General features: G+C 45.9%; 1 protein-coding gene and 1 long non-coding RNA gene across 2 annotated transcripts in view; one reads left to right on the forward strand and one right to left on the reverse strand.

Moving 5' to 3' along the window:
* The window catches only part of HLF (HLF transcription factor, PAR bZIP family member), a 59,352-nt gene extending 46,727 nt beyond the window's left edge, over positions 1–12,625 (reverse strand). Inside the window, 3 exon segments of the mRNA XM_037808979.1 lie at positions 9,610–9,769; positions 9,771–9,946; positions 12,110–12,625. Of these exon segments, the coding sequence (XP_037664907.1) occupies positions 9,610–9,769; positions 9,771–9,946; positions 12,110–12,221 (448 nt within the window). The 5' untranslated portion in view covers positions 12,222–12,625.
* A 367-nt stretch (positions 12,626–12,992) lies between these two features.
* LOC119514390 overlaps positions 12,993–13,542 on the forward strand; it is a 78,906-nt gene continuing 78,356 nt past the window's right edge. The window contains exon 1 of the long non-coding RNA XR_005212812.1: positions 12,993–13,191. This is a non-coding gene — a long non-coding RNA (uncharacterized LOC119514390). The remainder of the gene's footprint in view (positions 13,192–13,542) is intronic.

Below are 13,542 nucleotides of genomic sequence, written 5' to 3' on the forward strand. Positions count from 1 at the left end.
GAAATCTTTCAATGGCCTTTGGCCAAAAGCAATACTATTCTGATTGGATCTGAGGTGTCTTGGTTCTATTTTTTAAAGTTCTCTGTGGTCAAAGCTTCTATAATCTCCATCAACGATTCTAACTAGCTAAACCCCTATCATAATGAATCTTTCCCAAAGTGAATTAAGTCTTCTGTTCAATCCTTAGTGCAGCTGGAGTTTAACTGTTTGCCTAAGAAGAACCCTTCATACTGAAATCTCTGTTCTGGGTAATCTGATTACTGTGTATCTAGAGAACCTTGTTCATCTGGTTCATAGCTTTGAGTCCCATTGGTCAGGGCCTGGTGGCATCCTTCCTCAAACAAGTTTTTGCTTCCTCCACTCACTTCAAGAGGCATTTATTGTGCATGAATGGACAGCCATGCTTAACTCTTTCCATTAAATGCAGAAGCACTGACAAGCAGCAATGAGACTTTGCTTCTTTGCTCTACTGTCCATGCCTGAATTCCACAGCAAGGACACCAGAGCAAGCTGCGACACCCAATTATAAAAGCAAGCACTACTCTTTGCCACTCAAGGAGTTTCTGTCCAAGCATTTATTTCCACTGAGCTATGCGTGCAATCCTGCTTTCTTTCTAGCAGAACATTTTGTCACAGATGATTTGGTGTTGTGGCTCCCCTGAGCCTCTTCCTGTAGCATGCACTCATTGTTTTTAGGAATTTAGGGTCTCCCAGGCAAGATTTGAGAAGGAAGGGGGTTTAATTAGCCATGAGCATGTCTCATTATAAGGCTTCAAATTCCAAAGCGTCCTTCTGAAGGTCATTAATGGAAAAAAAAAAATGCCCGGTTCAACTTCCAAAAACAAAACCTTTAGGAACCCTAAGTGACAGTGGAACTTGTGATATTTCAGGAAAGAAAATGAGACTGGATTCTCATTATGAGCTGGATAGGTAGCAAGGTTAAGACAATAATGCTATCTGTTGGAGTCAGAAAAGAAGGAAAACAAACATTTTAGGAATTTTCACATGCAGTCATGGAAGCCAATTCAACAGAAACAAGTGCTCTACAGTTTCTCCCTAACAGACTCTAGATTCTGCCAACACTCCTGTAATTGCCCACTCTATGTAACTGGAGGTGAAATTGCACTCATTGACTGTTATTTTTTATTTACGTGAACTGGTTTGGATTATGGCAACTCCTCCAGCTTTCTGTAATCTTGGCTTGATCTAGGAGCACACTTGAGGGGTCCTGGAGCAAGTCATGTCATGCATGTGTCATTCAGCAGTCTCCGTTTCTCCCCAAAGACCCTGCATCTTCTCCCACAAAGTCCCTTCCCTCTAGCAGCACTCCCAATACAAAATACACACACACACACACACACACACACACACACACACACACACACACACACCATATCTAATGATGTTCAGTTCTTTCCAGGTCTCAGGGATGGAGGAAGCCACAAATACAAGGTCAGGACACCAGAATGCAAACCTGTAATAAGGACTCCTTTGTCTCTCAGGAGTAAAATTAATAAGCTGGCCAGAAACCTGGCTAAGTATTTTTAACTTGATATTACTGCTGCAAGTAATCCTTATAATCAAGCACTATTCGTATCATTGAGAAGCTAATGCATTCTCTCCTCTCTTCCTCTCATCCTGTCCCTCCCCCCACTCTCATACGCACACAGACACTATACACAAACTCATAAAAAACGGTTCCATATACTTCCTTAAAAGCCTAGTAAGCTTCATAAAATAGAGGCATTTAAAAGTGATGAACATTAATGGGTTGGAGTTTATTAAAATCTATTTTTCTATTCCTATGAGGCAAATCAAGTAGGCCTGCTTTTGGACTTTTAAATTTTAAATCACTCAAATCTTTCAAACTATTTCCTTGCCAAAGAGTGTTTCCCCCAATCACGAGCATTATGGGCTTTATATGTGAAACCTAAACCCTGTGTTTTTGAATTACTTTCTTTAAATCATTAGAACATTGCGTTTTGAAAAGCTGTTTGATGTTCAAGGGAGAGTATTTATTTTCAAAATAATAAGGAAGTCCCGGTTCACCAGAGGAAACCATTGTCAAGTGTATAAAAATGTTTCAGATCCAACCTTGAACCCCAGTGGAAATGTCCATGTGCTACTCCCCTGCTCAAAAACCTTCAATGGCTCCCCACTGCCTACTGGATAAAATGTAAGCTCTGCAGCCGGGCACTCATGAAGCTCCTACCTCTCCTGACTCATCTCCCCATTCCTCCATAGGAAATCTCTACGCAGGTCAGACCGCATTGAAAGCTTGTTCCTAAAAACACCCTGTGGGCATTCCCGCGTCTACACCTGTGCCCGCACCACCGCCCACTCTCCAACCTGGCTCCCCCACTCCACTCCTCCTGAGGCCCACGATGAGGTCCACCTCTTCCGGGAGCCTCGCCCCAGGCCCCCAAGCTCTGGGCAGTGGTTGCTTCCAGTGAGTTCTGACAGCCCTATTGTCTGCACTGCTCCCTTCTTTCTTTCTTTTTAATGTTTTAGCTCACTTTCTTAACTTATCTTTCCCTCTCCTCTTTCCGATCGACATTGGAGGCCTTCATGTACCCACTGCTTGACTCCAAGAGCATGCTAGTTTGTCCTGTCACTCATCCCTTTACCTAAAAGGTCCATCTTCCCCCGGAGACCAGCAGTCACCTCATACCCTTGCTTGTCTTCCCAGGGTGCAGCACAAAGTAAAAATGGATGCTATTTCCAGGGGCCGGCCACACTGCTCCTCACTTCCTACCTGCTGCTTTCTAATCGCTGTGTCGTCTATTATAGAACAGCAGTGGAACTGGCCTGCGGTGTGGACTGGCCTGCCATGGGCCAGGGGCCGTGGGGCCCTGTGTGCACGTTAGCTTTGGAGCTTTCCCATCAACCCAGCAAGGGCGTTACTGTACAGATGAGAACATGAAGGTTCGTAAAGATTAAGGGCTGATGCTGGGAGCAAAGAGGAATGAGGAAGGGTTACAGTCATCTACCCAACACTACCGAAAACTCAGAGGCTAAGAGGGGTAAGCTAGAGCACGCAGAGCAGCGGAGGAGAAATTCAAACTTCTTGCCAAGAGTCTTTAATCGGCTAGGAAGTGAAAAGCACTGAGGCTCCCTATTAGTTCAACACTAGGTCCTCCTATGAGAAATGAGTTTAGCTGGTGGTGAAGATGCCACTCGCATCACTGAGCGCTCCACTGTGTGCCAGGCAGTGGGTAAAGTACTTTACATCAAGCACTTCCTGTACCATACACCAAGCATTCCTGTACCAAATCCTGGGGCAACACTTTGCCAATGCATCATCTTACTTAACCCTGCTAAAACCCTATGAGGCAGTGCCAATGATTATCCCAAAGTTCCAGGTGGGAAATTGGAAGTTTGGCTCATTTAAATGACTTGCCTCCAATCATGAGCAAGCAAGTGAGCAGCGGAGTCAGGATTCACACCCAGGTGTGCTTGTTTATCAGATTCCATGCTCTCAAACCTTGCAATACTGCCCTTATAGGTCTGTGTCCAAACAGAGGACATGCTGATGGAATTTGTGAATGGTGAACCAGCAGGCCCCTAGGTCTTAAGGAAATTTAAGTTTATAGCAAATTAATGGTCTAGTAGCTTCCGGTCAAGAATTTGGGGTGGGAAGAGGACAAGCATTATAATAAAGGAAAAACATTAGATGGTACCAATATAGTGAACCACCCCCAGTACTGAATAACAGACCCTGCACCTCCCCTTCTCTCTCTAATATATTATTTTCCAACTCATCTTATTACTTCCCCTCTACCTTCCCACGTCCCTCCATTTTCACTGCCAGGACATAAAAAATGATTCCCGGGTAAAAGTGATTAGTGCTGCTCGGAAGAGAGGTTGCTGAGAAACCTAATAAATCACTGCTGTCTTCTCATCCCCTGGCTTTCTACACTAGGATGTTATCAAGGCTCCCGCACCCCCCTTTCCTTCCCCACCACCTAGCTCTGTCTTTATACTGAGATTTTCCTAGTCTGGTAGGCACAGTGTTGAACTGGAAAGTCTGCCAAGGCCCTTGGCAGAAGCGGGCCTTCAGAACCATGCCCACCTCTGCAGTGCACAGAAGACAGGGCCTCTGGGCAGACACGCTCGAGAGAGGGCTGGGTTTGGGGTCTGGCTAGAACGCCGTACAGAACAGGTTTCCCTAGCACATGAATTGTCCTGCAGAGCTCAGCTTTCTTGTGCCAGGGTCAGGATTACAATTTCTTGCTGGCACTTGCTGTAATTCTCCTGGGAAGAGAAGTGAAGGGGGAAGGGGAGAAGCAGGCATAGCACCGAGAGTTGGGCAAGCTCCACAGGGCAGGGCCACGTGCCTGGAGCACATGGTCACGCAGAAGACAGCTGCTGCTGCCAGGCTCACACGAGAGCCGGGGTGCTGGAGCAGGGAGCGAGTGACTGTTTTCCATACTTCACTGGCAGAACAAGAGGTGCTAACCCAGAAGCGAGGCTGCTGGTTAACATCAGGGAAGTGACTCGTCCTAACCCAAGAGGAGGATAAAGGCCAGGCAGGATGCACGGAATAAGGGTTGGGCGTGCTGAGAATAACAGAAATGCATGTCCTATTTTTGCAGAGGGAGGGGACTATATGAAACAATTTCATAAATGGCCACTGGGGATTGGGAATCCAGCCATTGTTTTCCCTGCCCCCATACCACTGACATCATAGTCATACTATAAGCACTAAGCATTCCTGTGCCATACACCAGGGCAATACTTTGCCAATGCATCATCTTATTTAACCCTGCTAAAACCCCAGGAAGGAAATGCTATTTGTAATCTCCATCCTATTGATGAGGAAACTGAGGCTTAAAGAGGTTTAGATATTGGCACAAAGTTACACGGCAAGTCAAAGGTGGGTCCGGGATGTGAACCCAAGCCTCTGAGTCCAGAACCTATGCTCCTAACTGCGCAGTTGCCCTGCTTTCTATACCTGAAAATACCTTTGGTCAATAGGCAAGGATCTGTCATCATGGGAATGGTGGTAACACAACCATACCAAGAAAGCAGGGCAACCATGTCCTCTATAGAGCTTGGTAGAGAAGACAAACTCTTACAAGAAACAGAAACAAGTCCACTGTTGCCAGAGCAAAGCTGCCTCCCTCTTCTTCACAACTCCTTGCTCCTGATGAGTGAGAAACCTTCCAAGATCCTCGAGGCACAGTGCACAGCAACTATCAGTCAGGGTGCTCCCAATGCAGACATATCAGAATGCTGCAAAAATCTATGAACTGCATACCCTTGAGGGGAGCGACAAACCCAAGCTTCATCTCATGGTGCTGGGAAAAGCAAGAAAATCCTGTTGCCTCAGCAGGACCACCTATGACCCAGAGCCACCAGCACAAAATCCCATCCCATCATTACTCAGACTCCTCAGCCAGCATCTTCCTTCCAGGCCAAAACCCTGTCAGAAAGGAAGGTCAGCAGAAACAGAACATAAATGTCCACCGTGTAAAGATACAATGGCTTCTCCTCCACCCTTTGTGTCACCCATTTTTGCCCTACCCCTCCCACACATGACCACCTGGAAGGATTATATATATATATATTTTTTATTAGAGAAATTATGGATTTACAGAAAAGTCATGCACTAAACACAGAGCTCCCTTATACACTCCCATTACTAACACTTTGCATTAGTGTGATACAATTGAAAGGATCTAGTATAACTGCACTATTAACTATAGGCCACAGTTTACATTAGGGTCTCTTATTTGTGTTACACAGTGACCTGTAAGGGTTTTAACAGGTATATTTCATTCACTCTGTTGCCAGCCTTTATCATAACCTGGTATCTGGGATCAGAATGGGAAAGAGAGCTTTCTTAATTCTCAGCTGAATACTGGCCTAACAGTGGTAGGACACCTCTGAGCTATTCAAAGAAAAGCCACACCAGAGGAAATGATTTCAAATCTGGCTTTGCAAGCATGTGATTTAAAAATAACTCTGCTTTTGACTGCTATAGATGACTTTCCCTAAAGGGACTGCTGTCCTTAAAGCAATCATTCAATTCTCAGGGCAAACAGATTCTTATTTTTTCAGTACCCAGCACACACCTCCAGTGGAGCATCCCTGCCTACCACCTCCGATAGCATCAGAAATGCAAACAATGAAGCAGTCAAAATAACTCCCGGCATCCCTGCTGGCCTAGAAACATCCAGGATGCTGCACCTGGGATGACTGAGAAGTCCCCAGCAGGTGGTTACGGCCTCCAAGAACCAGCATACTTCATGTCATTAAGATGTCCACTCACATGCTTAGCAATCTCAATGTAACTGTGTCAGGCGCCAATGGATACCTGGATTATTTCTTTAAAGAAAGTTGTTTTTCTTCAGCTATTTGATGAGTGGATCACTAGACAGAGGAATAAGGATGGGGGTGGAAAAAATCGGAAATGGGACTGCAGGGGGGCAGTCATGGTAAATGTTAAGAATTCATAGGAACTCTCACCTTGTCATTCCAAGACACCCTTGGGGTAGACCTAGAAATGCATAATTCTCAGCTATGGCTTCATTTCCTTTCAGTTGGATAAGCATAATGACATAATGCTACCGAGCACAACTCAGAAGGTGCATGCTGAGCAAATAGCAGAAAAAAAATGTTTACAATTATCTCCTGATTAGCCTGATGGCAGAGTTTTATCAACTAAAATGTGTAACATGCTCTTATTAATATTACATTTCTTGTTGGCAGCCAAATAGCTCCTGATTTCCTCAAGTTTTGCCATAAAACATTTCAGTAAGTAAAAAGCATCCATCTATGTGAAGAAAGTCCAGATTTTTCTGTCTAAGTTAAAAGTCTAGACCAGTGATTCCGAATGGCGGGTGATTTTGCACTACCCACCCTCGACTACCCCAACCTGGGGGTGTTTGATTTGACCGTGTCTGGAGTCAGTTTTACTTGTCACTGGATTTGCAGTATTATTGGCATTTAGGGGGTAGAGGACTGGGATGCTGCTAAACATCCTACAACGCGTAGGACAGTCCCCCACAACAAAAACTTATCAAGCCCAAAATATCAATAGTGACAAAACTGAGAAACCCTGGTCTAGACTGAAATTATACAGTTCCCAGAATGCTCAAGGCTACATCTGTGCTGTTCCCTTCTGAGGACTTATTTTCCTCAAGATTAACTTGGTACTTCTATTCTGGTCACTCCTGTGAGTGACACAGAATAACCAAGAACTTTCTCCTTTCTCAGGTTTGCTTAGGGTAAACCATCCATCAAGCCCACATCCTTAGAATTTTATTTTGCATTATAATTTTTATAATGATCAACATTGAACAGCACAAGCGTTATTTTATCTGAGTTTGATATACGAAGAAGAGCTTTACCGTTTTTTCCTTTCTTATTAGATGTATCATTGAGTTTTCAATTCAAAGAAGAAAATTATTTGGAAGACTGTTTCTATTATTGAGAAAGCCATTTAAATGAACAGCTGATTTCTAGATCCTAGTATCTCTCCCCTATAACCTGACAAAATGGTAGTCACTGAAGTTTAGGAGTCCTGTACTAGAGATTGCACCTCTGGTTGGGTCATCTGAAGTTACCTAGCATCTTTGAAGAATGCTGACTCAGTGCATGTTGGAAAGGAGCTCTGACCATTGAAGAAGTCTCAATTTTCAAAACCTGATTCTTGATTCTCAGTAGGAAACAAGGTACGAGGTCTCAATATTAGCATGCCTCTAATGCTCTAAAAAAAGTATACTATTCCTAACAGGACGCATCTTGTACATAGCAGGAGACTGATAAATACTCGTCAATCAATTACAAGTGTTAGGATTAAAACATGTCAATCAACTAACAATTGGGCAAAATCTCCTAATACTGCTTTCCAGAGGGAGGGATTATATGCCGTACCTTACTTCAAGAAGGTATTTTCAGAAGACAAGGGTTAAAACAAAATATAAAAGTTGACATAGATGTAACAATGAGCACACTGGTTCCCACCAATAGAACTCTTAGTCCTAGTTATTTGGTCCTTCATGTATATTATCTCTAATTTTCACAAAAAACCAATCAATTAGGTAATTATGCACTTGTATGGAAGGGGAAATGGACTCCAACAGGTTATGTCACTTTCTAAGGCCACACAGGCTACCACGTGGGACGTCTTAGTCTGCAGACAGAATTTCTGAGGCACAACTGTGCCTTCTCCCTGGGGCTCCACCCCATGTCCTCTGTTTGTCTCCCCACTTTGAATGAGCATTTGCTTCGCTGGTTGGCTGTTCCTGTGAAGAAGTTGAAGACAATGGCACTATATATTTGAAGTACAGGACCCCAGGTTCATATAAAGGAGTGTTTTCCCAAGCTCCTGCAGCCTGTGGCCAGAGGTTAAGACTTAATTCCATTCTGGCCCTTGGCCTTGAGTTATAATTCAAAGTAGATTTCAGAGAAGGGGCCAGCCCAGAGAGATGTGACAGAATCTTAACTGCAAAACTAATATATCAAGACAGGGGTGTTCTCTTCTTCCTTTGCATCATTTCCTTCCATTTTAATCTCACTCTGTGTGTCACAGAACTTTCTACATGAGTCGAGGACACGGAGTTTAGTATCGCTTGCTAGCACAAGTCTCACATTGTCCTGCTTTCTGTCATCCCCTGCAGCTAAGGACCTCAGCTCGGTTACCTTCCTGACAATTTATCTGGCTGAATCTTTGTTCCTACTCACCTGTGCACACTCACCTGTGCACACGTCCTTCTTCCTGTTCATTTAGTACCACAGGGCGCTGAAGGCATGAAGCCAGAGCTGCCTCAACCTGTGTTTATATCTGAGCATTTAGCAGTGGGTTTAGAAGTAGTGGTTAATTCAGGTGATGTTTTTATGTAATATTTAAGCATCAATTACAGCTGACCTCACTGCCTTGCAGGTTTTGAGAAAGGAGGATTAAGTGTGTTGTACAAATGAAAATGAAAAAGAAAGCGTGAGAACAGCTTGGTTTATAGGAATGGCAGCAAGATAGGGGTGGGGTTCGGTGCTGAAGGAGGTAAAGCCACACTTAATATAAGAGCCTGCTTTTAAATTCAATTTCTCAATGAAATCAATGACAAAATAGGGTGTAAAAGCTACCGGCCCATCACCCCTACCTCACATTTTTTTTTCTTTCAGTCCAGATAAGAATGAATACAGGTAAACTGTAGCCTTCCAGAAAGCCTACCCAAATCATTCAGCAAGATCCTATAACCTGTAGATTTGGGGAATGAGAAAAGAAACAGGAGGTGAGATGGATGCCTCAATTACCCATCTCATTAACTGTAGGTTATTTCTTAAACTGCAGTCCTTGGATCAGCTGCAACAGAATCCCTTGGAGAGTCCATTAAAAAATGCATAGCCGTAGACCCTCTCTCTAGACCTGAAAAATCAGAATTCCTGGTGGGGAGGGGGGTCCACAGAAGCTGCATTTTAACTGGCTCCCCAGTTGACCAGGCTGCTCCCTGAAGGGTGAGAACCACCACTGCGGGTGAAATACGACGCTCCTTTCAGCACATGTGCTCAAGCCACCAGTGAGCTGCGCCGTTTCTCCCATCCCCACCCTGCCCCTCCCTTCCGTCCTCTCTCATCTGCAGAGAGGACCTGCCAAGGGTTTACCTGGTCTGATGGGGCTCTGCATGCAGTTCGGGGATGGGAGGCCAGGGTGGAGGGGAGCAGAAGCCCGACTGCTGAGGTCCATGACCGAAGGGGCAGCAGAGGCAGTCGGCTGCAGCCCTGGAGGGTGAGGGCTGTGGTCCTGCTGAGACGGGCTGGGGGGGGATGCCATTTTCTGACAAAAACTCCTCCAGGTCCATGTATTCCAATTGGAAAGTATCTCCGTCATAGGGAAGGGTTTTGTCCCATAAGGTGGGCCCCAAAAACGCCGACTGGGGGACCGTCGGGCTGTTGCTCTCATCATCCAGCTTCTTTTCCTTGTCTTTGTCTTTATTAAATGCTGCAGAAGAAAGGGAAAGTAGAACTTTAAAAAAAAAAAAAAGGAAGCAAGAAGGAAGTGTTGTTCTCTTACTACCCCTCTTGGCCTCGACTACAAAACCACTTCACAATGCTCTCTCTTCTCAGAAATGCCCGGGTCCTTCTCTGGCTGCTGTCTTTTGTTTATCTGGAGTTAAAAGTTCAGGCAGGACATGGATCTCTGCCTGTTTTTTTGTTTTGTTTTGTTTTTTAACTTCTTCCTATTTACTTTGGGAAGAAAGTACTAATCCTTGGGACCAAGCTACAGACTGATTTTGGATAAAAATGAGAGAACAGAGCCTGCCAAAACACAGTCTCCAGTGCATTACTTAAGGAGATAAATAATTTAAATCCAAAGTAGGGAGATAACAGCAGTGATTACAAACAACTTCTGTGATTTTTTTTTTTTAAAGAAAACAGGCAATAACCAGGCAAGATTTATCTTCCAGGAAACTCATTACTGTAAAGATATTGGGTCACTGTGACTTACAGTGAGTTGGTGATCTTAATATTGGAAAAGCAGTAACTCTCCACCTTTCTTTAATACCATATATACAGCACCTAATGTATGCCAGTTCTCTCCATATATTGTCTCAAGAACCTCACAATTAACTTGGAAAGCAGCAATTATCACCATTCACAGATGAAGAAATGGAGGCTCTGAGACTTGAAGGAGCTTGTCCAAAGTCCTCACATTAACAGAGAAGAAAAAAGAGTTTTCTGAGCCCACCTGTGTTTGTTTCTAAAGCCACTAGGGCCCACTGTTTTTTACAAAAGGAGTCTTTAAAATACAAAGTGTTTTCTATCTCTTCTTCTTCAAACACTTAAGTGTGATCTCTTTACAAAACTTTATGTCTATGCAACCTGTCAAAAGCGCAGCTACTGGAAAAGCAGCTGATGGAGTTTTGCAGCTATTTCCTACCTGGAAATACTGCTCACCCCATTAGGTCTTTAAGGACGTTCTCTGAGTTTTGTCAATTCTAATACTCAGGCGCTGGTGCAATCTGGGATGAAGAATTTTGAGTTTCTCCTCAGAGAAAACAGCCTCCACTGCTATCCATTCCAATCCTCTGGTTTCATCTCCCGAGAATCTGATTTAAAACACCCACAGACACAAAAGTCTGTAGGCAGCCCCTTTCTTCCAAAGCGCTATTAAAGGGCAGTTAAGGGAGGGGAGCTATGCTCTGTAAACTGCGAACCAAACATCTCAACTCTTGCAAAGCAACAGGTTGTCCCCTCCACGGGAAGGAGATGCAAGTACTCCGAAGCTATTTTCATGTGCCGCACGGTTCACATTTGTGCTGTGATACCAAAGCCATGAAACCGCATCAGCCCAAAAGACAAATCCATGGCGGCACCAGCTGGATTGGGCACCTCCTTGCACGTACCCCTTCTCTCCCGCTACAGCCAAGGTTGACTGGGGAAGGTTTGGGACTTACCAAGAAACGGCTCAAGCCAGAGGAGGCTCCTGAGCGATTACACGTGAGCCTGCTCCGCTCTCCCCTCCCACCAGGACAAGTGAACCGGGAAAGTGTCAGCGCTGGAGGCGTGCACGGCTTCCCACCGAGAAACCACTCCCCCACCAGCCCCGGCTCCCACCCCCCTTTCTGCATCACCCTTCTTCGGGAGAAAACGCTTTTCTGCTCACACCTACAGAGCTCCACATACTAACTGAAGAACAAAAGTAATAACACGATCTCAATACTCAGGCTACGTGGTGAGACACCCCCACCCCCAACTCGAGCTACCCTCCCCCTACCCCCCACTCCCAGGATAAAACCAGGCCCTCTGGATTCTATTCCCCAGCCCGCGAAGCTCTGCGGCATGTGGGTATGCCTCATTTTAGGAAACAGTCCTGCCCTGTCAAGTTACACTTACCACCTGCGCCGGAGAAGCGGGACCCAGGGAGGCTGGGTCGAGTTCCCGGCACTATTTGAAATGTTACTTAGTGAAGGGTTCACTCCCCCCCCCCCCCTTTTTTTTTTGAGGAGAAGGAGGGGGCCCCTCAATTTCATCAAAGTGGGCCTGGGCCCCGGGGGACAGGGAGGGAGGTTATGATGCTGCAGCAGGGGTGCCAAGACAAGGAAAGGGCCAGCAGGGGCGGGGGTGGGGGGAAGGGGCGGCGAGAGGCCGCAGCAGCGCTCACCGTCTTCGTGAAGGGGGAGCTTCAGCGGGTTCTCCAGCAGGGACCTGAGCACGCCGTAGGGAGGCGGGATAAAGGTGGGATTCAAGGGGAGCGGTCGGGACATTTTCTCCATGGCGATGCACTCAATTTTTTTCTTAAAAAAACAAAAAACAAAAAACAAAAAACAACGAAAACCCAACCGCCCCCCAAAATGTTGCTGAGCTTTTTTCTGCGTCCTTTGCCAAAAGTATTCGCTTACAAGGCAGTGAAGACAAGGAAAGAAAAAAATTACTTATATCTTTATAAATACATCTGCATAAAAAATATTGGGGGGTAAAAAAAAAGAACTTTCGGGCTCCCAGTGCAGACGATCCCTGGAGAAAACAACGGGTGCCCGCGGGCTTCTGGGCGAAGTGCAGGATGCTCACCTGCCTCGAACCCCTCGTCTTGCAAAATGTTTAAAATTGCGAAAAAGAAAGAAAAAAAAAATGTTGACGGCTGCAGAATGGCAGAAGCACCACGGCGGCCCGGGCCCCCTCGCACCAACACCCGAAGCCGCGCGTCGACCCACCCCACCCCCCTCACGGCGCCCGCGGCCGCTGCTCCCCCGCGCTCCCGGGCCCCGCAGCGCCGGCTCAGCGCATCAGGCCGCCCATGTGCCGCGGCCCTGACAAGAGTGACGTCAGGGCCCGCACCGCGCGCCGATAGGCGTGCGGGGGCGGGGCCACTCTCGGCTCCGCCCTCCGGGCCCACCGCCCTGCCAGCCCCGCTGTCGCGTGTTTAGCGTAGTCGCGCGCGCCGATTTTCCCGGACTTCGCGGAGCTGGCTAGTTGCAAAGTGCCAGATTCCCTGGGCCACCGACCTAGGTTGATCCGTTTTGTTATTTTTTTCAAGGTGGGGAGAAGAAGGAGTTTATATTACTATATTTTTTTAACTACCTGGGGAGTTAAAAAAAAATATTCGGATGCCCAGGCCGCACCCTAGATCAATTAAATCAGAATCTCTAGGGGGTGGGACTCTGGCATCAATACTTTTTAAATCTTTCAAGGTGGGTTGCAAAGAGCAGCCAAGTTCGAGAACGACTGGTTTAGATCGAACTGAAGGTAAATATTCTAATACGTATTTCTTCTGGCCCCAGCCAAGCTTAGCACCTCTCTCTTGCCCCGCTCCCACAGCCATCAAAACTAACGACTTGCTAAAAGTTCGAATGGGCTGTGAAGAGTGGAGAGTGGAGCGGCAGACAGAACTGCTGTGACTCGTTTCCCACGCTGTCAGGAGGTTTTAAAGGAAGTAGACGTTCGCCTGAAATTGAATGAGAGTAGGAGAGAGAGATCCTGAATGCGATTTTAGGAATATTTGCTCTAGGAGAGTATTTGTGACCCTGCCTTGGTCGTGTTACAAGGTGTACATGGTAGTTAAAATAATTCGGTTAACGATTCCTTAAGCGGGGGTGG

This window comes from Choloepus didactylus, chromosome 18 (assembly GCF_015220235.1).
Source record: "Choloepus didactylus isolate mChoDid1 chromosome 18, mChoDid1.pri, whole genome shotgun sequence".
NCBI lineage: Eukaryota > Metazoa > Chordata > Mammalia > Pilosa > Megalonychidae > Choloepus > Choloepus didactylus.